The sequence below is a fragment of the Cololabis saira genome, chromosome 12, assembly GCF_033807715.1.
Source record: "Cololabis saira isolate AMF1-May2022 chromosome 12, fColSai1.1, whole genome shotgun sequence".
NCBI classification, from domain to species: Eukaryota; Metazoa; Chordata; class Actinopteri; order Beloniformes; family Belonidae; genus Cololabis; species Cololabis saira.
In genome coordinates this window covers 6671331-6694224 of record NC_084598.1, presented here as the reverse complement: position 1 = coordinate 6694224, position 22894 = coordinate 6671331, and the positions used below count along the sequence as shown (strand labels likewise).

General features: G+C 38.9%; 2 protein-coding genes across 2 annotated transcripts; both read right to left on the bottom strand.

The window, feature by feature from the left end:
* Positions 1 to 1313: 1313 nt before the first annotated feature.
* On the bottom strand, positions 1314 to 16198 carry LOC133456746 (thyrotropin-releasing hormone receptor). Its single transcript, XM_061735307.1, has 3 exons — positions 16078 to 16198; positions 9993 to 10829; positions 1314 to 3217 (listed from the first exon to the last, which is right to left on the bottom strand). The coding sequence occupies exons 2-3, from the start codon at positions 10767 to 10769 to the stop codon at positions 2822 to 2824; spliced, it is 1173 nt and encodes a 390-aa protein (XP_061591291.1). The 5' UTR covers positions 10770 to 10829; positions 16078 to 16198; the 3' UTR covers positions 1314 to 2821.
* Positions 16199 to 18043: 1845 nt separating this feature from the next.
* ocstamp (osteoclast stimulatory transmembrane protein) lies at positions 18044 to 21927 on the bottom strand. The gene is made up of 3 exons (XM_061734646.1): positions 21890 to 21927; positions 18733 to 19747; positions 18044 to 18634 (listed from the first exon to the last, which is right to left on the bottom strand). Exons 1-3 carry the CDS (start codon positions 21925 to 21927, stop codon positions 18305 to 18307), a joined length of 1383 nt encoding a protein of 460 aa, XP_061590630.1. The 3' UTR covers positions 18044 to 18304.
* Between the last annotated feature and the right edge of the window lie 967 nt (positions 21928 to 22894).

The window sequence follows — 22894 nt, the reverse complement described above, 5'->3', positions numbered from 1 at the left end:
CATAAACTGAGTTTGTAACGTAGCCATGGCAACCTGGACTCATACCAGCTGAACTGCAGGGCAGGTTACGCTGCATGCTTTTATTTTATGAAGGAATGACACACTACACTGATGAATGTAAATCTTAGCCTTGATATTTGTTGCTTTTTATACTGCACAGTGACGCCTACATACAAACAACGTAAATAGATATTATTTAAAGAAGTGATCTTGGTGGTGTGCTGCTCATGGCCTTTGCACAGATGTAACATTTGTTTCTTGAGGATATGAAAAAGAACAAAATTACAAAACACTTCTGTCTGTTGAGAATAATGAAAGTGAGAAGCATGTAGGTACATTTATCCATCCATCCATCCATCCATCCATCCATCCATCCATCCATCCATCCATCCATCCATCCATCCATCCATCCATCCATCCATCCATCCATCCATCCATCCATCCATCCATCCATCCATCCATTCCTTTTCCAAACCTTAATATTACTATTTGGGGGTCACATTTGTCCTATGGAGCCGATCCCAGCTCTCTTCCTGCAAAAAACAAGGGTACACTACAGACAGACCACCAGTCAATCACAGTACTTATGGGTAATTTATAATAACCAATTTGCCTTTTTATTTGTTGGATTAAATTAAAAGTAAACTATGTAGATGAGGACACTGCATTACATGCCTGATCTTCTCCAGCTCATCCTCTGCCTCCTCTCCTGTTGTTGTAATAAAGTCTACTGTGCATTTTGTGGTTGATTTGAAAGAAGGAGCTTCTGGAAGCGATTTAAACATGTGAGGATTAGTGGACAAGAAACAATAAGCAGCCTCTTCAGTGCGCTCCAGGTTGCTTCCTGAATGCACCGAACAAGTCGAGGTGCTCTTTGATTATTTGTGTTGATGCTGAGAACAGAACAGCTCTCGACAGATGCAGTGGATACATAATTCATACTCATAGAGGAACAACTCATTGTGTTTTCCAGAATTAAAATGGATTACAATATAAACACTTGCTGCTACAGCCCATCTTTCCTGCAGTTTGTCCTCATATGATGTAATCAAGCGTAGCATAATATAGCATATATTTGAAACTCTGGATTTTCAATCATTACCTCCAAATTTAAATAATTACAGACCACTTTGCCTCAGATTTGATATAAGTATTATAAGTTCTTATCACGAAATACTTCCTTACGTATATTAAAAGATGCTAAAATTGCTAAAACATTTTTTTAAGACACAAGTTTAGTTTTTTCCACTTTCACATTGTACTGTTTAACCATAGGAGAAGCTTGTTAGGATAGCCACTTTTTGGGAAGATAATAACAACAATAATACATTTTATTTACTGGCAGCTTTCTAGCACTCAATGACACTACAGAAAATGAAAAAAAAACAATAAAAACATATGAACATAAATATCATACCATTAAAAAAAACCCATAAAATACAAGATATAAAACAAGTTTAAATTCGACTATTCACTCGTACAGAGACAAACGTAGTCTTAAACAGACGGGCTTTGAGTATGTTGTTGTTATTATTATTATATTATTGCTTAGAGTGTATTTACATGTATGTTTTACCTCTCCCTCTCAGTGCATACGGTATACAGTCTGTACAAGCATATATATATATATATATATATATATACATATATACACAGACTGTTAAGACCCTGCAAGGATAAGATGATGGTTAAGACTCAAACTTGTGCAAGTCCCCTGAAGACCTTAGTTTTGAGTTTCAGACTGATACCACTTGTCCTACAACATTACGACAACAGATTTTTTATTTTTGAGATGTGTTGTAAACAACAAATTGGTTTATTAGACTATTGAGATGGTCACCAAGACCTTTTACCTTGGTCATTACCATAGGTTAAGCTTGCTGCTTGCTTTGGCATATTAATTGAAGTGAAATAGATTTTGCAGAATTATGCAGTGGAGTAAGTCCAGAAAAGCTGCCATTCACATCGCTGACACTGACATTTCAACCGATCAAATCCCCAGGGGTCCGTTTTAACATTTCATGCTTAACTCGTCCCCATTTCACAGGCTTTGGGCAGGTACACTTTGACCTCTAGCTGCACTAGCGTACTGATTCAATAGCATAAAAGAGATGGTAGATGCACTCATAATAAACATGAGCAGGATTTGTTCCATGTCCAATGTTTTGTATTGATTGATATTAATTTATGGAGATAAATGCACTATTAATCAATGAAAAAGGAAGGAAAAATGGATTGTGGGTTTTATGTGTCCCCAGTGCCCCTCAAAAGTGTGGTCTGTGTGAGTAACAGCCTGAACACATGAAAAGCACAAGTGCTCTTACGAGACGCAGGGATACACGTTTCTGGAGCACTTGTTGCACAGAGCCTGCTCTTGATAAAGCTAGTTAACATAAAGTGTAGATACTGTCAAAATGAAAATAGAATAGAACATGCATCACATTAAATGTCCATAATTTCCATAGTTAGGTGTTCTAAAATGGTGAGTATAAACCTTTTACTGCATTTCAAAGATCTGCTCATACACTTCATACGTTGACACACTGTAATGCCACAGTGGCCCACTCAGTTTTAGGACCAGCGAAGCTTGGCCTGGCGCTGTACCGTATTTACAGCATGGTCACACCAGTTTCAACTTTACTACAGCTACAACAGCACACACAAAACACCACAAACATTTATCAAGAAGAATACCTTCAGATTTCAATGAGAACCTTTTAACAAGTGGAAGCAAGAGGAGACCTAGACTCTAAAAATGAAAGATTTGGATGCAGAAGTTCTCATGCATGAATGGATTGTAATGACAAACCCAACGAAGGTTTCATTGAGAAATGTGCACAGTGCTTGTTTCATCGTCTGCTATGATGAACCTGTTTGTGGTTTGGCCACTGATGTCCACCTGCTCTGTGACCGGCTCGTTGCTCCCGTGGGAGGAATTCTTCCTCACGCTGCAGTACATGGGTACGCTGTACTCAGTCTCCCTGTGCGGCCAGCTGCACTTGCAAAGCTTTCTGAATGCAACTCGAAACTTCTGAGACATGAGGTTGTAAATAATGGGGTTGATAGCGCTGTTGGTGTAGATGCACATGCGGCAGAAGAGAAGAAACCAGGAGTTGTGGTAAGGTGGGTCGATGATGGAGTTGACCACCACCAGTGTTCGGTAAGGCATCCACAGCAAAGCAAAGAGGATGATCACCACAGCCAGCATCTTTGTAATCTGTTCAAATAGAGGAGAAGGAGAAAAATTAAGTACAGTCTTTACAGGCGTTAATATGTGTTACACTGTTTCTAAGGATGTATAAAAGGTACACCTGAACTAAATGCCAATGTCAGGAAGTGTTGATAAGGACCACCTTAAAAGAACCACTTTGTCTCAAAACCAGAAATGGTTATGTAGCTGGTATACAGTAGTGTTATGATATATATGGGAACAATGCTCTTTTTAAAAACTAAAGTTTTCAACACTCTACCAAGGAAGGAGTGATCAGCTTCTGCTTTGAACAAACTACTTTATCTGCTTGGTACGAACTAAGCTAGATTTTTTGTGTTTTTTTACAGCTGTCCTAAACGGATACCTCAGTGACTTTAATTCTCTGGATCTGATTTTAGCTTGAACATGTATGGCTGGATTTCTGCTTCTGTTATTGTTGGAAATGTATTGGTTTTAGGTCAATATTATTTCAGTTTTTGGGTCTTCATTTTTCAAAATATACAATTCTCTAGTTAAACCGGACCGTCTCACGATGGTCTGGTACATCGACCGCATAACTGCGGACGCTGCACCGATCCATCTGTCAATCTCACGCTCCATCTTTCCCTCAATCGTGAGATATTTGAACTCCTCCACCTGAGGCAGGACTTCTCCACTGTTGTGCTCGCCCATATGCCCATGTGAATTCTGAACTTATAAATGTATCTGAACATTTTGCGAATGTGTATATTCAACTTTGAAACTGCTCAGCTGAAAATCGGCTGTAATGTGCCTCCTGGTGATCTTGGCCGAGATAGTCCGTTTACGACCCCCACTGCCTAGCTCGAGATAGTAAGTTTATGACCCCTAGAGGGGGGGGGGTCAAAACAGATCAAAGCAAGCAAGGAAAGTTTCTGCAAGGGAACAGAATTCCTTGGGGATTTACGACACCTGGGCCGGACGCAGCGGAGCCCAAAAAGCCAGGCCTCCATGAACTACAATCCCCCAGCATGCCTTGCGTGGGGGGGGGCGGCGCCTACCAGCGGCGCGTATCCAATCACAAACGAGGCACCGATGACGTCACCACAGCGCGCGTAGGATCAAAACCCTGCTGCTGCTCCCTTTCTCTCTCTTCCGATCACCCTCTCATCCTGAGCAGCTAGACCTTTGGCTGCGTGCCAAAGATCCCATCGCCTCCTCCCCCCCTGGGAGGGGGGAGAGAAGATCCAGCGGAGCGTTGCTCCATGGCCGGCCCATGCTCTGCATGCCCTCGCTCCAGCTTGGCCTGGAGATCCGCTGCGGTCACGGAGCGAGGCAGCGCTCCGGCCCTCCTGCTCCTCTTAACCTTTTCTCTGCTTGAGTTCCCTTAGCCCGGAAGCCAGATTCTTCCAGATCCGTGAGCCCGCGCCTTGGTGAAAGACGGCGACGGCCCTGATTCCAGTGGACTGTCCTCGCACGCCTGGAGGCTCGTCAAGAGGCTCCGTGATCGGAGAGATCTACCCGGCTGTGAGACGCAGAAAGACTGCATCTCTTTTCAAAGGAGGAACGTGGAGAGCAAGCTGAGCAGCTGCCCGCCCCGGGGAACCCCTGCAGGATCGTCCTGCCCGTGGGGTCTCCACAGGACTGAGCCGAGCCGAGCCGCATGGTGGAGCCGAGAGAAACGAGGCCGCATCGGACTGGAACCTCGACAGAACCCGCAGCTTCCCGATCCCGACCGGAAGGCGTGAGGTTTTGAGTCTGAGTGTATTAGTTTAACTGGGAGTGTTTCAGAGCTAAATCTGTGTTCAGAGCTGAGATTACATCAGCATCATTATCATGACTGTTGTCATTAATTTGTAGTCACCACTTTCTGCTAGTCATTCATGTTTTAAAGCGCCGTTTCGCCAGTTGATCACGGTTTTAAACACTGGGATCACCATCCGTTCTAATTGCACGTGGCGTGGTTACAGTTCCGCCATCTTTAAAAAAAACGCAGCCATCTTTATGCAGCCACAATATTTTGAACCGTACATGTTCGTGATATCATTTTTATTATTGCTTTGATTTCTTTTTTCCATTCCATGCATTTAACTTTCATGTCATATTTTTCTATTGATGTTTTTCTAGTTAATTAATTGTTTTATAATACTTAAGTTCTGCCATCAGGATTTATTGGGTATCCATTTACATCTTCTTTGATACCCGTATGTAAATACATTCTGATTGATTTTTAATGAGAGGTTGTTGTTATTTCATGCAAGATTTGGTCACAAATTGATTTGTTTAAGCAGAGCCTAGTGTTCGGATATCACGCCTTCATTGTTATTCTGTAAGATATAGTAAGATTTGCTGTTCTGCAGGATAATTCAAATCATATTGAGACTGACTTTCTGCTGTTTAGTTATCAAATTTCCCCCGGAGTAAGGCATCGGGGGTGGTGCCCCGACGAGAATTATTATCATTTTGATAATTCAAATTGATAAATAGTCCACTTTATTAATTATTAATAATTCTTTAATAGAATTATCATTAGCCTTCGATAACTGGACAGCCAAGCTACCCGAGTTGCACAACACCACCCACCCGGAGAACCATGGCCTCGGTTTTGGAGGTGCTGATTCTCATCCCTGCCGCGTCGCACTCAGCCTCAAACCGCCCCAGCACATGCTGAAGGTCCCGGCCCGATGAAGCCAACAGGACAACATCATTTGCAAAAAGCAGAGATGAAATCCTGTGGTTCCCAAACTGGATCCCCTCCGGCCCCTGGCTGCGCCTAGAAATCCTGTCCATAAAAATTATGAACAGGACCGTGACGAAGGGCAGCCCTGGCTAAGTCCAGCATGCACCGGGAACAAGTCTGATACTGCCGGCAATGTGAACCAAACTCCTGCTCCGATCATACAGAGACCGGACAGCCCTTAATAGAGGGCCCCGGACCCCGTACTCACTGAAGAACCCACATCAAATGGCACGAAGGACACGGTCAAATGCCTTCTCCAGATCCACAAAACACATGTAGACTGGTATGGCCCATGAACCCTCAAGCACGACTAGGAAGAATTTTCTATGTTATTATCATCATCACCATCACCATCATAATAATAATAACAATTTATAATAATAATAATAATTATTATTATTATTACTGCTGCTATGAAGTATTTTCTTTTTTCTTTACCGTGTAATTCTATGCACCTATTGGATCTGCACCTCTGATTTCATTGTATGTAAATACAGCGACAATAAAGGCTTAAACCTTGAATCTTGAATAAAACATTGAGATACCAGAAAACCTTCTGCTCAGGTACTCAGGGACTGTCTGCAGACTGCATAACACCTAAATGATTTTAAAAAGCACACAATAGGACAGCAATGTTGAGCCTTTTTATGATCATTGTGAACATAAGGTGTTTCTAATTTATGAGTTCAAAATCCACTTTGGATGTGTATTTCAGTTGAAATTTTCTTTAAGCTTCTAAATTCCTAGTTTAATTGCAACTGATCCTTAATGATTTTTTTATTTTGAAAATTAAAATGACCTATGTTAATTAAATGATTTATTCCACTTCATGCTCACATGAAAAGAGGCTGGTTCCATCTTGAAAGAGTTGACTCATTTTACTGGAGTATTATAATGAAATGTCTCACATGTTTTGGTCAAAATACCACAGGGATATATTGCAATAGCATTGGTTTCATCCATACTGAAGTAACTATATTTATCAAGACTTCTGTCTATAGCACAAACACATCAGTGCACCAGTACATTGAGACAATTGGTTGTAGGCCTTTTCCTTCCCCCAGCTCCCAGCATGTTACTGCATAAATATACTGTAGGGAGAGAGCTAATTAGTGATTTGGAGCAGCTAAACAACCCCCTCCTTGACACTGTTCCCTGAACCACTGCTCCACCTCTCCTCCTATAGCCATACAGAAACCACACAGTGCCACGTGTCTTTAGAGCCCTTTTCATAGCCCCTGGTTTAATGGCGTGCAGTAAAAATCTTAACTTTATACCAGCTCCCTCTTTTGTGGGGTGTATCTTTTAAAATAAGTGTTACACATTTGCATTAAACACTTCAGAGATAAAGTCGATGCAGGAAGATGTGAAACTGGATGGAGATAAATATGTGGAATCTGTGTAATTGTAGTCTGATCTAGGTCTGTGATGTAATGATATGCAAATCTGAACGGCTCTTTGAATAATATATTTTCAGATATGCTCTCAAGCATCTTTTCTTTTTTTTGTATCTTATTCAGGGTCATGTTGGGGCTTGATCTTTTCCCCACTATCAAGAGGTCAAGGGGTAGTAGGGCCTGGACAGGTCATCTGTCCATCACAGGGGGTGATTTTTCACAATTATCTCTTTGTATGGCAGGTACCGTATTTTCCGCACTATAAAGCGCACTTAAAAGCGCACTTAAAAGCGCACTTAAAAGCGCACTTAAAAGCGCACTTAAAAGCGCACTTAAAAGCGCACTTAAAAGCGCACTTAAAAGCGCACTTAAAAGCCTTTAATTTTCTCAAAAACCGGCAGTGCGCCTTATAATGCAGTGCGCCTTATATATGATCATTACGGTAATTTCTGTTACTGTAGTCAGGGGGATTCTGGGTAATGTAGTTGGTGTCGCCGAAGTAACGGCGCTAAAACCGTCGAAAATCATCACAGACGTTCAAGACAACAGCAGCGACGCTGACTAGTATAATAGAGACTTTGACGAGACGGAGAAAAGCTGGTTTTTATTTTGTTAATAAAGTTTGACATATGGTACTTTTCTGCTTGGTTTTTTTTTTTTGCATTTGCTGTAGGATTTTGTAGCATTTCCTGTAGCGCAGCTCCATCAGGTAGATACGTAACTCAACCCCAGCCACTATAGTACGGTATTTTACCAGATATTTAGTGCGTCTTATAATGCGGTGCACCTTATATATGGAAACAGTTTTAAAATATGTTATTCGTTGAAGGTGCGCCTTATAATGCGGAAAATACGGTAAATGCTTAAATTTTGTTTTAAGATGATTTATTGTACTGGGTCCGAAATTGTTTATTTTGTATATAAATGATATGTGTGATGTATCTAATATCTTCAAAATGGTAGTTTTTGCAGATGACACAAATATATTTTGTTCTGGAAAAAACTTACAGGAGCTATTGGACAAGGTCACATCTGAATTATATAAGTTAAAAAGGTGGTTTGATAAAAATAAATTGTCGTTAAATCTGGCTAAAACTAAACTAATGTTATTTAGTAATTATAAGATAGATAATCAGGTAAAAATACAGTTAGATGGTGTTGAAATTGAGAGAGTTTCAGAAAACAAATTTCTTGGGGTAATAATTGATGATAAAATTAGCTGGAAATCTCATATAAAATATATACATAATAAATTATCTAGAAGTGTCTCAGTTTTAAATAAAGCTAAGCACTTATTAAATTATAACTCACTACGCATGCTATACTGTTCCCTGGTTTTGCCATACTTGAACTACTGTACAGAGGTCTGGGGAAATACTTATAAATCATCACTGAATGTATTAACTATACTCCAAAAACGAGCTATAAGAATAATACATAATTCTGGATATAGAGATCATACCAATAGACTATTTTCAAATTCATATCTTTTAAAATTTAAAGATATTATTGAATATAAAACTGGCTTGATAATGTATAAAGCAAGACACAATCAACTCCCTAGGAATATTCAGGGGATGTTCTCTGATAGAGAAGGGGGGTATAATTTAAGGGGGGAATTAAATCTAAAAACCAGAGTGGCTCGGACAACACTTAAAACGTTCTGTATTTCAGTATGCGGAGTCAAGCTATGGAACAGTATACATGTAGAACTCAAGCAATGCTCAAGTATGAACCAGTTCAAAAAAAGATATAAAGAATGCATTATTATGAGATATAGACAGGAAGAGTTACATTAAAAAAATAGCGTGTTAGATAGTTGAATTTGTATGATGTATGTATGTTGACCAGTATATAATATATGCCAAAGGAAGGTTCTATTTAAATGTATAATATATAAAGTATAATGTATTGCTCCATGGTGTATATTGAGTATTATAATGTATGGAGAATATGAATATGTGCATATGTGTATGTATGTATGTATGTATGTATGTATGTATGTATGTATGTATGTATGTATGTATGTATGTATGTATGTATGTATGTATGTATGTATGTATGTATGTATGTATGTATGTATGTATGTATGTATGTATGTATGTATGTATGTATGTATGTATGTATGTATGTATGTATGTATGTATGTCTATATGTATACGGCTTAATTTAGGGTGGAAAATTATATTTTGTGTTGTAAATAACCGGGGCAGGACTAAATACGTTTTTTAACTTCTCCCTGCTCCATTTCGAGCATGCAAAAAAAGGAAAGAAAAAAAAAAAGAAAAAAAAAAAAAGCCAGTGAGGCATGTTTTTGTTTATGATTGTTATGATTTGTATTATACTGTATTTATTATGATTATTATTTAACTATTGTTCTTTGGTTTAAATATATTTTTTTTAGCATGTTCGAAATAAAGTTTTTCATTCATTCATTCATTCATTCATTCATTCATTCATTCATTCATTCATTCATTCATTCATTCATTCATTCATTGTTTTTAATGAGCGAAAAAGAAAAAGAAAACAATGACAATCTTGTCAGTCCATATGATAGTCATTGAGATGTTTCAGTTTGGACCAAAGAGGATCAACAGGTTTGAAAATCAAAAGATGAAATTCACATTTCTTTCCTTACATTCATGTGTTTTCTTGTAAGCGTGTCCCTTTAATTGCGTCTTTTTACCTGTTTTCTTGCAGTAACTGCCCCCTGGCTGGCCTTGTTGGAGATCATGGAGTGGCCGTGGTGAACTGAGCCTCCTCCTGCTCGGTCGTTCAGATGTGACGACAGAGGGCTCATGAACAAAATCCTTGCAATGAGCCCATACAGCACAGTGGCGACTATGAGAGGGATCACATAAAACAGAGTGAAGTCCAGGAAGTAGATGGGCATGTACAGGCTCCTGGAGACGCGGTAGCCACAGGTGACCACCACCCCGTTGTCATAGACGGCTTCATTGGTGTCCACTAAGAAGAACCACATTGTGCAATACAGTGACGTGAGCATCCACACTCCAGCTATGATCCTCTTGGCCCTGGAAACCGTGCATATGAACTGTGCCTTTATGCAGTGACAAATAGCTATGTAGCGTTCAATGGTGAAGGCAGTGATGGAGCAAGATGACACGTTGATGCCCAGGTACTGCAGATAGGTTATACACAGACATCCAGTGTAGCCGTATATCCAGAAGGCTACGGTATCAGAGATATTGGGCAGACCTGCAGCCAAAAGCACAATGAGGTCTGCGATGGCTAAGCTGACCAGATAACAGTTAGTCGGGGTCACCATGTGTTTAGTGCGCAACACAACGAGCACCACCATGATATTCCCTGCGATCCCAACACCACAAATGACCACTGTCAAAAAAATAGTTATGACCTGCTCTTCCAGAGGGTTGAAAGGCATTTCTGTCAGGTTTACTACCCGAGTGACATCCTGAAAAATGGTTGTGTTGTTCTCCATCTTGATGAAGTCCAAGAGGTATTCGGTTCAGTCAGTCTTCAACGGCAACAAAGAAACATCCTCAAGACATAAACAGAAGAGGGAAAGATGTTAAACATCTAATGCAAAATATTCAGGTTTCAACATTCTGCATGAAACTTGTTTTTTTTTTTTCTTTTTGCCTTGCAACTTCACTCCTATTTTGACAGAATAAGCAATGAGAACAGTATAAAATACGGGCACCAAATGCAGAACCTTCAAAGTAATTCAAACATCCTACAACAATTTGGAATTTTGTACTTTTGGTTTGAAGTTCGAGTTCTTTGATTGCAAATGTCTGCTGTACAGTTAGGCTACTAAACATGATTCTTCAGATGTTTTACTGCTGGTCTCATGCTGTTTGTCCTCGATGTTTCTAGATATGTCTTCAGTTACGGTGACCTGAGCCCTGCGATCTTGCGATCCAGTACAGAATTAAGCGGGTATAGAAAATGAATGGATGAATGGTCTTCAGTTACGTTTGTTCCCCTTATTAAGATCCTTTTTTCAGTTGAGTTATCTTTGCCTTCTTTGGTCTTTTGTGTGTTAACTAGTTCACTTTATTTCTTGTCCTATTTTGAAAGTGTTTACCCTTGCTTTAGGTTTGACTTCCCTTGTTAGTCTCTGTTCTCATTGTTTCCACCTGTATCTCATCAGTTCCTGTGTCCTTTTGAGGTTTCTGTTTTTCCTTCCTTTCCTGCTGGTTCCCCTTTATTCTCTTCTAGCATGCTCCCTTTTTCCCCCAACATGCACAAAAATAGAATTAAGAAATTTGGAATGACTGTAAAAGCAGGACTTGAGATTTCCTGCTAAATTAGTAATCGCCTATTCTGCTGCCGAAACGTGATTATGAGAAGGTTATGTCAGGCCAGCTGTAGTTGTGAGTTTGTGCTTTGGCAGGTCTCATTTAGTCCATATGTCTTGGGATGCTTGGTCCACTGCTTTAAAGGCTTCTCATGGTCCTTGTGCCTGCATTCCCAAACTGCTGGAAGCCTCTGGCAACCCTAACTTTTTTTTTTTTTACTGGTTATGTTTTGAATTTTCCAGGGAGACTGGGCCGTGCTTCTTTTGCTAGTCCTTGGTTTGCTTCACAGCCTCTGCAACATTAGTGCCATCATTCAGTGATGCATTGGACCACTTCATTGATACTGTTTCTGGCTGTTCTCCAGTGGAAGCTACACCTGCTTGTGACTGACCGTCCTCATCACCAGTCTGGAGTAGTAGAGAGTAATTTTATTCACATGGTTTCATTGTCAGGCAACATTTTGTGAGCAGAAATGTGACCTTGAAAAACTATGGAAAAGTTTCCATTACCATTTAAATAGAAAACGTGAAATTTAGTTCTACTGTAAAACTATCAAAATGCATTTACCATAGTTGCCTAAAAAGTTGGAATAAAGCAGGATTTTTTTTCATCTTTTCATGAAATGATTGCAAATAAAAGCCTGAATGTTAGTGAAAACTAAATTATTCCAATTTTATGGACAATGATGTGCCACTGAAAAACTACCTTAAACTCCTGAGCATCAGTTTAATTATAATATTTAAACAATTGCACTTCAACCTGTCCAGAAACACTCCTGTCAGATAACCTTTCTAAGCATGAGATCATCATCGTCCAAAACATAATTCAAAGATGGCTACGTCAATGTGAAAGAAACACACATGACATGAATGGAACGTTTTATATCCTGGACTTTCAACAACTGCAGTAATATTGAAGAAAAGAACAAGCTGTGTAGGCAGCTGATGTCAGAAATGTCAGACTTTGAAAAGTCCATCACCTTTATAATCATATAAATGGAATATTCGTACACACAAGGACAAGGTGGTTGGCACCCTTTCATTAAAGAAAGAAAAATCAACAATGGTCATATAAAGAACTTTAAGGGTGACAAAAGTATTAATAAATAATAACTTACTGAACATTGAGGAGTGAAAACTTCCCTGTTGTGAGATTAATAAAGTATAATCTAATCTAATGAATGAAACAGACCTGAGCAGATGATGCCCCTAGAAATGATGAGTTTGACCATAGCGTGTTAACTAAAATGTGTTCTGTAATTAGCATCACAGTTGTCTTCAGACAGTCTACTTAAATGGTGAAAAGCAGGGATCATAGAGCTTCCTGGCGAGTCCCATTTCACAGTTCAAGTCCCAGTTCTGTGTACACGGATGCCAAAAGAAAGCACTGGAGGAGAAAAAGACTGTGCTCTGGGACGTTTTGCTGCATCTGGCTCAGGGTGTCTTGAAGCTTTGCTGGGTACAAGCCACTTGAAGACAATCAAGGTATTCTGGAGCAAAATGTGCTGCTCATTGTCAGAAAACTTCTCGGTTCATTGGTTCACCAACAGATAAAGACCCAAAGCACACAGCCAAAATCACCCCAGAGTGACAAAGAACAAAAGATTGGACTGTTCTGAAATGGCCTACTACAGTATGAGTCCTGTCTAAATCTCAAAGAATATCCGCTAAAGGACAGACAGTCTGGGGAGGAAATCCTTCAAACCTGAGACAGCTGGAGCAGTTTGTTCATGTGGATTCAACCAAAATACCCATCTACAGGTGTAGAAGTCTCACTGAGAATTACAGAAATCCCTTGATTGCAATGATACCTCAAAAGGTTGCACAACAATATATGAAGTTGATCTTCACTAGTCTGTGTTATTTTAATAATGACCAATGTTGGGTTTTTTTTTCTTCAACGGAAGGGTACCTGTATCAGGGTACCAACAAATTTGACAATGTATGTACAATGATGATCATAGCGACAAATAATAGTTATCCATGAACTCAATGAAAATGATATAATATATCATTAATAATATAATATATATTAATGGGTTAATACATATGACCGTGAATAACTGTCAAGTACATTTATTCTAAATGATGGCGACAGCTGGCTGAAGAGAGCAGCAGGGTGAGAAAATCCTGGTTGACCGGTACTGACCAGGCTGCAGGAATCTTCATGTTCACTCATGCTTTCATGAAGCCAATTCAAAGTGAAGTTCAACCAGGACAACTTATATATTAAGCCTGTGTTGAAAAAATCGATTTCCCAATTCAAAATCGATTCTCATATTAATTCCTAAAAATCGATTCATATGTCTAAAGATCGATCTTTTTTTTTTTTTTTTTTATTTATGTTTTTTTTTTTATCATTACATTACAACTTTTGGTTATTTTTTTGTTTATCCTCCAAAAAGGAATGTTTTGTTGGACACGAGATTAACTGGTGCCATGTTTTTGCCTTTAAATATGTTTAAAGGTATGAAAACATTAAAGTGTAAGGTTATAATTGCATAAATTGTCTATATTTAATTACTTTATATACTTTCTTGGGGTTACATTTGCAAAAAATGCTTAAAACCAAATGTTCAAAAATTAAAAACCAAAATAGATCGAAAATGGAACAAATAAAAACGGAATGTGGGAAAAAATAAAAATTATTTCATCCGTCTCTGTTTCCTCCCTGGATCTGTTTGGTAATTCTGACCCACATGATGTTTCTGAAAGCAGTTCTATCAGCATTCTGGGAGCTGATTGGTCCTTACAGCATCATTAGCTGCCAAATATTTGCTATTTAATCTCAATATAATACTAGTAGTAATATTTTGCATAACTACAGTCATATAATTCAGGTAACAACTCAAAAAACTGTTTTAATAACATTAACAAAAATCAATATCGGAATAGAGTCGAATCGGATCGAATCAAATCTTGATAATCGATTCTGAATCTTAAGAATCGGAATCGAATCGATTCTTGACATTTGAATCGATCCCCAACCCATATATCTCGGCTTAATCCCTCATATTGGTTTTGTCCAACTGCCCTCTGGTCTTTCATCTTGTTTGTTTTTCAAGTTTGTTTAAGGGTTCTTGGCATGGCAGAACTTTTGATTTAAATAAAAGACTATATTCAGACTATTGCCCAATATCTTAGTCTCCTGCATTTAGGTATTTAGGTCCATGATAGCAATCCCCCCTGTTTTATATGGGATTTTTGTCTTGGTTTCATATTTTTACACCATGAAAATGTTCCAAAATTACATTTCCCATGCTCTCTTTCCCTTTCGGCTACTCCCTTCAGTTGTTGCCACAGCAAGTCATCTGTCTCTCTACCCCTCTTCTGCATCCTCTTCTCTCACACCAACCAACCTCATGTCCTCCTACATCCATAAATCTTCTCTTTGGTCTTCCTCTAGGTTTCCTGCCTGTCAGTCCCCACCCCAGCATCCTTTTCTCAAATTAAACTTCACATGTGCAAAATCAGATGCTCATGTAGTCAGATGGGATCATATGTGTTTTAGTACATGCAAAATCTTTCTGTTTTTCTGGGCAGGTTTTGCTTTCTTTTTGGCAAGTAAGCGTATTTATGGGACTGGCACCGTTTCTCAGTTAGTGCTTCTGCTGCTGGACAGACGACACACTGGGAGAAACCACTAACTTTCAGTCAAACATTTTTTTTTTTTTTACATTTTTCCCATGAGGCCATTTCCACAATACAATAATTGCATGTGGCGGACAGTGAAACTGTATACATCTGTTGAACCTGTTGGCACAAAAGCACTGAAATAAACCACCTAAACACAACAAATGTCTGCCCAGTAATGAAACTCATGTGCATGGGAAACTTTTATGCAGTAAAATATTTTAAAAAGCAAATTGATTAAATTTAACAAATCCAAATCTACTTTCTTCATAGTAAATACTTTACAGTGTCACAACCAAACTTCTTCCTTTGCTCAGTTAATAATTACTATGGCTCCTACAATGGTTGAATATTGCTAAATGTAAAAATATGTCACACTGAGGCACATGATAACATCACTACTGGTGTTGGGTTTGTTCTGAAACCATAATTTATGACCTTTGCACACATTAGAACTACACGCGAGTTCTATAAAACAGTGACAACTGCATCATGATGGTGACTATAAAGAGTCAAGTTAAAATGTGCCAACAGCAAACATCTGAACCTAACTTCTCTCTACACTTTCTGTTATTTTGATTTCTGACATTTTGATCTCAGCTGCTATTTGACAGAGATGGGGAATTATATTCATTCAGTTGTTAGTGACCTCTGAACAACACTTTGTTTCTTTGCATATAACGTCCCATAAATAAAAATGATTTATTATTATTATGTGTTCTTTAAAATATCCACGTGGAGTGACTAGAAATATAAGGAAACAGTAAAGACAAAAAAGAAAATCGACCTTTCTCTCCTAAAAAAATAAATATTTACAAATGATAAAGACTATTCAGGAATTATAAATGCTTACCATAAGTTGCGAGAGGCAGCACTCACTGTGACATGGCAGCAGCGCTCAGGTGCAGTAAACTCACAAACACAGATGCTACTCAGTCCGCCTCCAGTGTCGTTATAGTCGTCCACATCTCTCCCTCTGATTTTCCTTTGTGTGCCCCCACCCCCCCACCTTGCACCACGCACCATCATAGACACACTTGCACAGTCTTATCCTGAAAAATCAATTGCAGCTCAGTATTCAAAGAGCTTTGTGATCAGAGCAAGGAAGTAGCCTACCGTATAACCAGTGTGGTGGCAAGCTGCTCAACGGAGCCAGCCGGGATTATCAACCACCAGAAAACACAACTAGGTGAACACTTATTCCTCTCATGTAAAGAGGCAAAGTCACAGAATTTAACTAAAAAAAGTGGGCAAAACTTCTTAGATTCTTAGGACTCTCTTGATGCACATTTATAGGAAAGCTTTTAAATGTTTGTGGCAGTCTGACCATGTGGCTGATTGTGATAGTATTAAAGTTTTGTAATCCAGGAGCCAATGGCATTTAAACTGTAATCAAAGTCAGGGCTGAAAGCACATTAAAAAGCTTGTTGACTCTGTATTGGTGTACAAGATGATTTTTGTGAGTTTTTATGCAATTCTTTTGTACTTTCAACGTTTTGTTGTCCAGTCTGCCCGCATGCATAATGGCTTTGGAGAAGAAAAAAATCTGCAGACAAGATCTTGTATAAGTAATTGTTTGATTACAAAGCTGTATTTAAATAAGTGTATTCTATAATGCAGTGTTTCCCAATCCTGGTCCTCGGGCCCCCGGTCGTACATGTTTTAGACGTTTCCCTGGTTTAGCACATCTAATTCTGATGAATATTCATCATCAGCTTGTCATCAAGGGCTGCACAAGTCTGTTGATGACACAGACATTTGTATCAGGGTGTGCTAAAGCAGGGAAATGTCTACAACATGCAGGACAGGGGTCCTGAGAACCAGGGTTGGAAAACAGTGATATACTATATATATGCCTTTCATCCATAGACAGCGGGAAGAACTTAAAGAAAAAGGATGAACGGATATAAAAACAATTGCTGATTTGTTGGCAAATGACAGATGTCAGCTATGACAAATATGAATTTTGGGAAATATATGTAGGAATGAAAAACATTTAGAATATTTCTGTTTCATATGACATGACACGGTGCATGTAGCCACTAAATAAGCCCAGTTGAATTTTTGATGTTGATTGTTTATTTATTTGACTGTTTCAGTCAAAAACATCAGATGCTGAGCAATCACACACAGGCAGAGATGTATTACGTGATGATGTGATTGTTCCTGAACCACAATCAGTGGATTATTTTTACACTCAGGCTGCTGAATTTTGAGAGTCGTGAAATGGATCCAAAGTCAGAAGTAAAAATAGATGATAAAGAAGTGTTCTATAATTATTTCGGGATGAGCTCTTAAAATAAACCATCCAGAGACTCATGGGAACAGTAAGCACGGACATACTGACACGTAAAAGACTTCTTCAGAAAAAAGAGTGTTTTTTTCCCCCCTAGAAACTGAAAGATCTTAACCATTACTGTTAATTTCCTGACAGCTGTGCAGGCTGTTTCCATTTGTTTATAGTAAAATAGTGGCATCTAGTGGGGCTAAGTGGTACCTTGAAAACAATGGGAAAAAAAGCTGTTATTTAAAATGTTTTTTACACTAAGGTGCATTTTAAAGGGAATTAAAAAAAAAGAAAGAAAAAAATGTGCAGGTGCAAATTCTGCAGATGTGACAGCACGCCTACAAAAACCACAGGAAGGTATCGAGTAGTGTTGGGCTAGTAGAAGAAAAGGTGTTGCTTCACTTACTCATAAACAAATGCTTTATCACCATGGGCGATATAATGTTTAGGGCGATATAAATCTTCATGATATAAACCTGAGGTGACACAGCCAAGCAGTGTTTATTCTGTTCACCATATTCAAAGAAACCTAAAGAAAACATGCTTACATTTGTTCGTGAGTGTTACACACACACGTTAACATAAATATCTCAGATTTAACATAAATGTCCCAATCTAATGCACTGTCCTAGAATTAGCTTAAAAGCTTAAAATATGATTTAAAATTACTTTTTATTGTGGTCTAACCAAATAATGGCACTAGACAAAGATTTATTACAGCTTGAACATTCAGTGGCGACATGAATGTTGACCTGCATCACAGCAGTCTATCAAAGCTGTGATATCAACAATATCACTTCTCTGTTCCGTTTTGTTTATCCTGCTTCTCCTGCACTTTCCTCACCAAGTGCGCCATTCTGCTTTCTTCCTGCTCTCTGTAAAAGGATGCACAGATCTTCCTGCAAAGCCGTCTGGCGTAAACCTCCAGGAACACTAGACAGTAGCTCATCAGGCAGAGGCATCCCAGCAGGATTCTAACCCCCGGGTTCGGAGCTGAAGTCGTCAGATCACAGAGTGACGGCTCGGGGTCGAACTTCCACTTGTAGTCCCTCTGGAAGTTTGTCAGCTCGTGGGATGAGCAGGATTGTGGGATGATGCAAAACACTGGGGGGAACCACTGAACCTAAATCAAGAACAAATACACAAACATATGAAAAATTAAGGAAGCAAAAACTGAGTGAACATATGGAGCTTTGATGATGAAGCAGTGTGCTGTCTTACTTTATAACTGACGCTTATACTGGCAGTTGTAGGAGGAAAGTCCTGCACCCACGGCACAATCATCTGAACTAAATGATACACAACATGATCCAAAACAACCATGACAGTTATTGCACTGAAGTACAAAGTTACCACAACCAGAGATATGAAACAAGAAGTGCATTCCTGACTAGTTATTTTGCAGCTTCTGACACAGATTTTATCCTTAGTCATCTTTTTATCACCAGCATGTGATGTTTTCGACTTGAGTGCTTTAGAGATTAAGCTATTATCAAACCAAACTGATGTCAGGTAGGATTTCAAGTACCGTCCAGATTCAATAATTAGTAATGCAACGAATACCGCAGCAAGGATCCGGTTTGACAGCAATTTGCAGTTTTTCAGAATGTTCCTGGCATGTGAGAAATTGACCTCGATTTCACCAATCATCTTAGTAAACCTGCTTTTGACCTCTGACACATTCACATGTGTAAATTGATCTAAAGTCCTTAAGTTGTTCACAATGTTCAAGTCCTCTCTCTTCACTTTGATGGCTTCTTCAATCAGGTCTTGCTTAGCTTTGTTGAAGGGTTCTGACGAGTTCAACAGCGTCTTAGTAAAACCCTCAGCCGTGCACCTCAGGATGCGCGCCACCGCCCCGACATTGACGGTGATATTGGGGATGACATTCAGCACTAAGATCATGATGGAGGCTGAGATGAGGAGTCTGCGTCCCTCCTTGGTGCAGACGGTGGGCAGGATCATGGTCAGCACGCAGCGCAGCGGGTGGCACAGGAAGGAAACCAGGAACATGCTCACGCTGTAGAAGCAGGTGGCCTGAACCGACACGCTCTGCTCGTAATTCAACGTTTGTGACAGCCAGTGGTGCAGCAGGCCCCCAGTAACGACGGTGAATGTGAAACACAGAGACAGCAGGGTGAGAATATCTCTGCCTGCAGGAGCCGGCGTAGAGTAGACATCCCAGAGGTAACACAGCAGAGACTTTAGAGCTTGTGTGGGAGACTTCACTAGAGTTCTGCAGGTAAGAAAAACATGTTCAAAATTATTTCTCAGTTTAAGAAAGATGCCTATTTGCTTTCCTGATAAAATTTTTACTAGGTTTGACAATTAAATAAAATTGGCATTTCATTATCTGGGAACAAGCAGCCAGTATCCATGGGTCATGCACTTATACCCCCTATTAGGGCTGGGAGATATGGACCAAAAGTCATATCTGGATATTTTCTAGCTAAATGGCGATACTCGATATATATCAATATTTTTTCTGTGACATAATTGGGGTTTCCCCCAAAGCATTATAGCATAGCATCTCTGTTAGCTTCATTTTTTTCTGAAGCAAACCCTTGAAAAAACAGTCAGTTTTAATACAAAGCCTCGTGCCAAATGTCACACAGGTTCCTTTATTAACAGAGGTCTGCACAATATCAAAATGTATAAAACAAATGAAATGAAAATAAACTGCCTGCATATATAGAATAAAAATTCTTCTTGAATAAAATAAAACAAATATCCCTTTCCTGCATAACAATTAAATTAAAATACACTGTGCAATTAATACAATGTAGACAGTAACAGGCAGACTTTTCCACTGAGGTTCACAGTTGTGCAAATAACAAAACATTTGTGCAAATCTCAAATAAAACATGCAGGTCAATTTGTCACAAAATAAGCTATATCAAAATCATAAAAAAAAAAAAATATATATATTTTTTTAAATCGATAAAACGATATTGTCTCGTACCATATCGCGTTTGAAAATATATCAATATATATTAAAATCTCGATATATCGCCCAGCCCTACCCCCTATCATGTTGCCCTGCCATGTTAATACAGTATCATCAGTACAGTATCATCATCATCATCATCATCATCATCATCATCATCATCATCATCATCATCATCATCATCATCATCATCATCATCATCATCATCATCATTTATTTTAACTCACGACCATGATCACATGGTATGGAGCACAAGTACACAAACATTAGTATATTTATAGCAAGTGGCGGCTGTACATGTTCAACTAAAATACTCAATTTGCAAAATAAAAATCATTTAAACAAAGGAAGGACATTCTTTAAAAAGGCGCCTAATTTATAAATAACATTTAACTTGTTAAATTGAAGTAACAAAATCAATTTAAACATAGATGGTCGGTTTGTATAATACTTTGGTAAATATTTTTGTCTGAGATTCATTCTATTTACATTTTTACATTCAAACAAAAGGACCGTCTGCAGGACTTGGAACGGTCCTGAAATGATCTGCCGTTGCTCCTAGCCCTTTCAGCTGAACTACTCTATTGAGACTTACACTATTTATTGAACCAGACTGTAAATATGTTTATTTTTCTGCAGCAAAGTTGGACATTTTAAGAGGAGGGTCGTTGACTAGCTTTTGGATACAGCCCTTCCTACAGTCCAACAACATGTATGCTAGGTTCATTGACGATTGTAAATGGCCCGTAGGTGTGAGTGTGAGTGTGTCTGGTTGCCTGCCTGTGATGGACTGGTGACCTGTCCAGGGTGAACCCCCACGGCCACGCCATTTCACGAAAACTCACAATTTTGATTGGTTAACGTCTTTTGTGTCTCCTGAGCGAGTTTTATGTCGAACGGACGATCCTGCTAGGAGGAGTTTGTTAAAGTACGACAACGTGAAAATGGCATAAATTGTGCCAAAATTACATGATTAATTGAAAATGGACGACTTCCTGTTCAGTTTCGGCCATGGCGCCAAGAGTCTTTTCTTTAAGTTGCGACATGATACAGGTGTGTACATATTTTTGTGCATGTACGTCAAACCGTATTGTGGGGCTTGAGGCACAAAGTTTTCTAGGGGGCGCTGTTGAGCCATTAGGCCACGCCCATCAATGTAAACCATTAAAAATCTAATTTATCAGGCCTGGCTTGCGTGCAAAATTTGGTGACTTCGCACTGTCAGTGCTCGGGCCCTAATAAAAAAATAATAATAATTGCAAAATTCATATCTACCTGACCATTGCAAAAATACTGTAAGGAAATGATAAAAACATGTTCCCAAGTTGAGTTCTCAAATTAATACCACATTATTTAAGTGTGTGCATGTCAGAACAACACATAACAACGGGAGATCATATTTTAGCACTGATATTAGACAACAGCTCTTACCTGAGAGGTCCAGCGCTGTGCTCTATGATCCACTTCATTCTCTCTGTGTAACAGAGAGAATGAAAAAGAAGAAAAAGAAACCCGACAAATAAACACAGGATTGAAGTGTTGGTGGACTGAAGGTACAAAAAAAAGAAAAGAAAGAAAAAAGGGAACTTGGCTGAACAGTCAGTGTCATGTTGGGTCGCCTGAGTTCCCATGTGGGAACTGTTCACAGTGTAAACCATACATGACGCAAAGTCATTTGAAAAGGCATGATGCACATTCACACGCAATGTGAAACAGATCACACAACCCAAAGACCAGTTTCAGAATGAGCCCATGTGCCCCATGTGATGAGTGTGATGAGTGTGATGAGTGTGGGAGCAGCAGGATCATCTGTGACCTAACACACAATGATCACATGCTTTTTGATCAAGTGCACTCATTTAGAACATTTACTTTTGGCACTGAGCTATTAACAGTGAGAACAGGTGCGTCACGTATGCGTAGGGGTAGAAATTTAAAAAACTAAAGGTTCTTTATTTATATCCCGCTGAGTCACTGCAGAAGCATATTGACCATCTTTTTTGTGTCTGAGCACGTACTGGGCATGGATAACTTCAGAGGACAATTAACATAAACTCATTTTATAAAATAAAGCTGGAGATCTGCAGACCTCTGTGCTACCGATTATATATTCTTTTGTGCTAAATATATTTTTATTGTATACTTAATAACTTGCCTACACACACACAAGTACACAAGCGCGTAATGGTCTCACTGCAAAAACTCAAAATCTTACCAGGAATATTTGTCTTATTTCTACTTAAAATGTCTCAAAAAAATCTCATTACACTTAAAATAAGAGTCATTACCAGAAAAATAACGTATTTGACAATTTTCACCTGTTTCAAGTAAATTTTCACTTGAAATAAGTAGAAAAATCTGCCAGTGGGACAAGATTTATCTTCTTATTACAAGCAAAAACATCTTGTTCCACTGGCAGATTTTTCTACTTATTTC

Excerpts from the sequence above, each read along its gene's own strand:
- LOC133456746 (XM_061735307.1), bottom strand. The coding sequence starts at position 10,769 with ATGGAGAACAACACAACCATTTTTCAGGATGTCACTCGGGTAGTAAAC. Across the intron at positions 3,218-9,992 it reads CAGTTACTGCAAGAAAACAG|ATTACAAAGATGCTGGCTGT; the intron begins GTAAAAAGACGC and ends CTATTTGAACAG.
- ocstamp (XM_061734646.1), bottom strand. The coding sequence starts at position 21,927 with ATGAAGTGGATCATAGAGCACAGCGCTGGACCTCTCAG. Across the intron at positions 19,748-21,889 it reads CACAGCGCTGGACCTCTCAG|AACTCTAGTGAAGTCTCCCA; the intron begins GTAAGAGCTGTT and ends TCTTACCTGCAG. Across the intron at positions 18,635-18,732 it reads GTATAAGCGTCAGTTATAAA|GTTCAGTGGTTCCCCCCAGT; the intron begins GTAAGACAGCAC and ends TTCTTGATTTAG.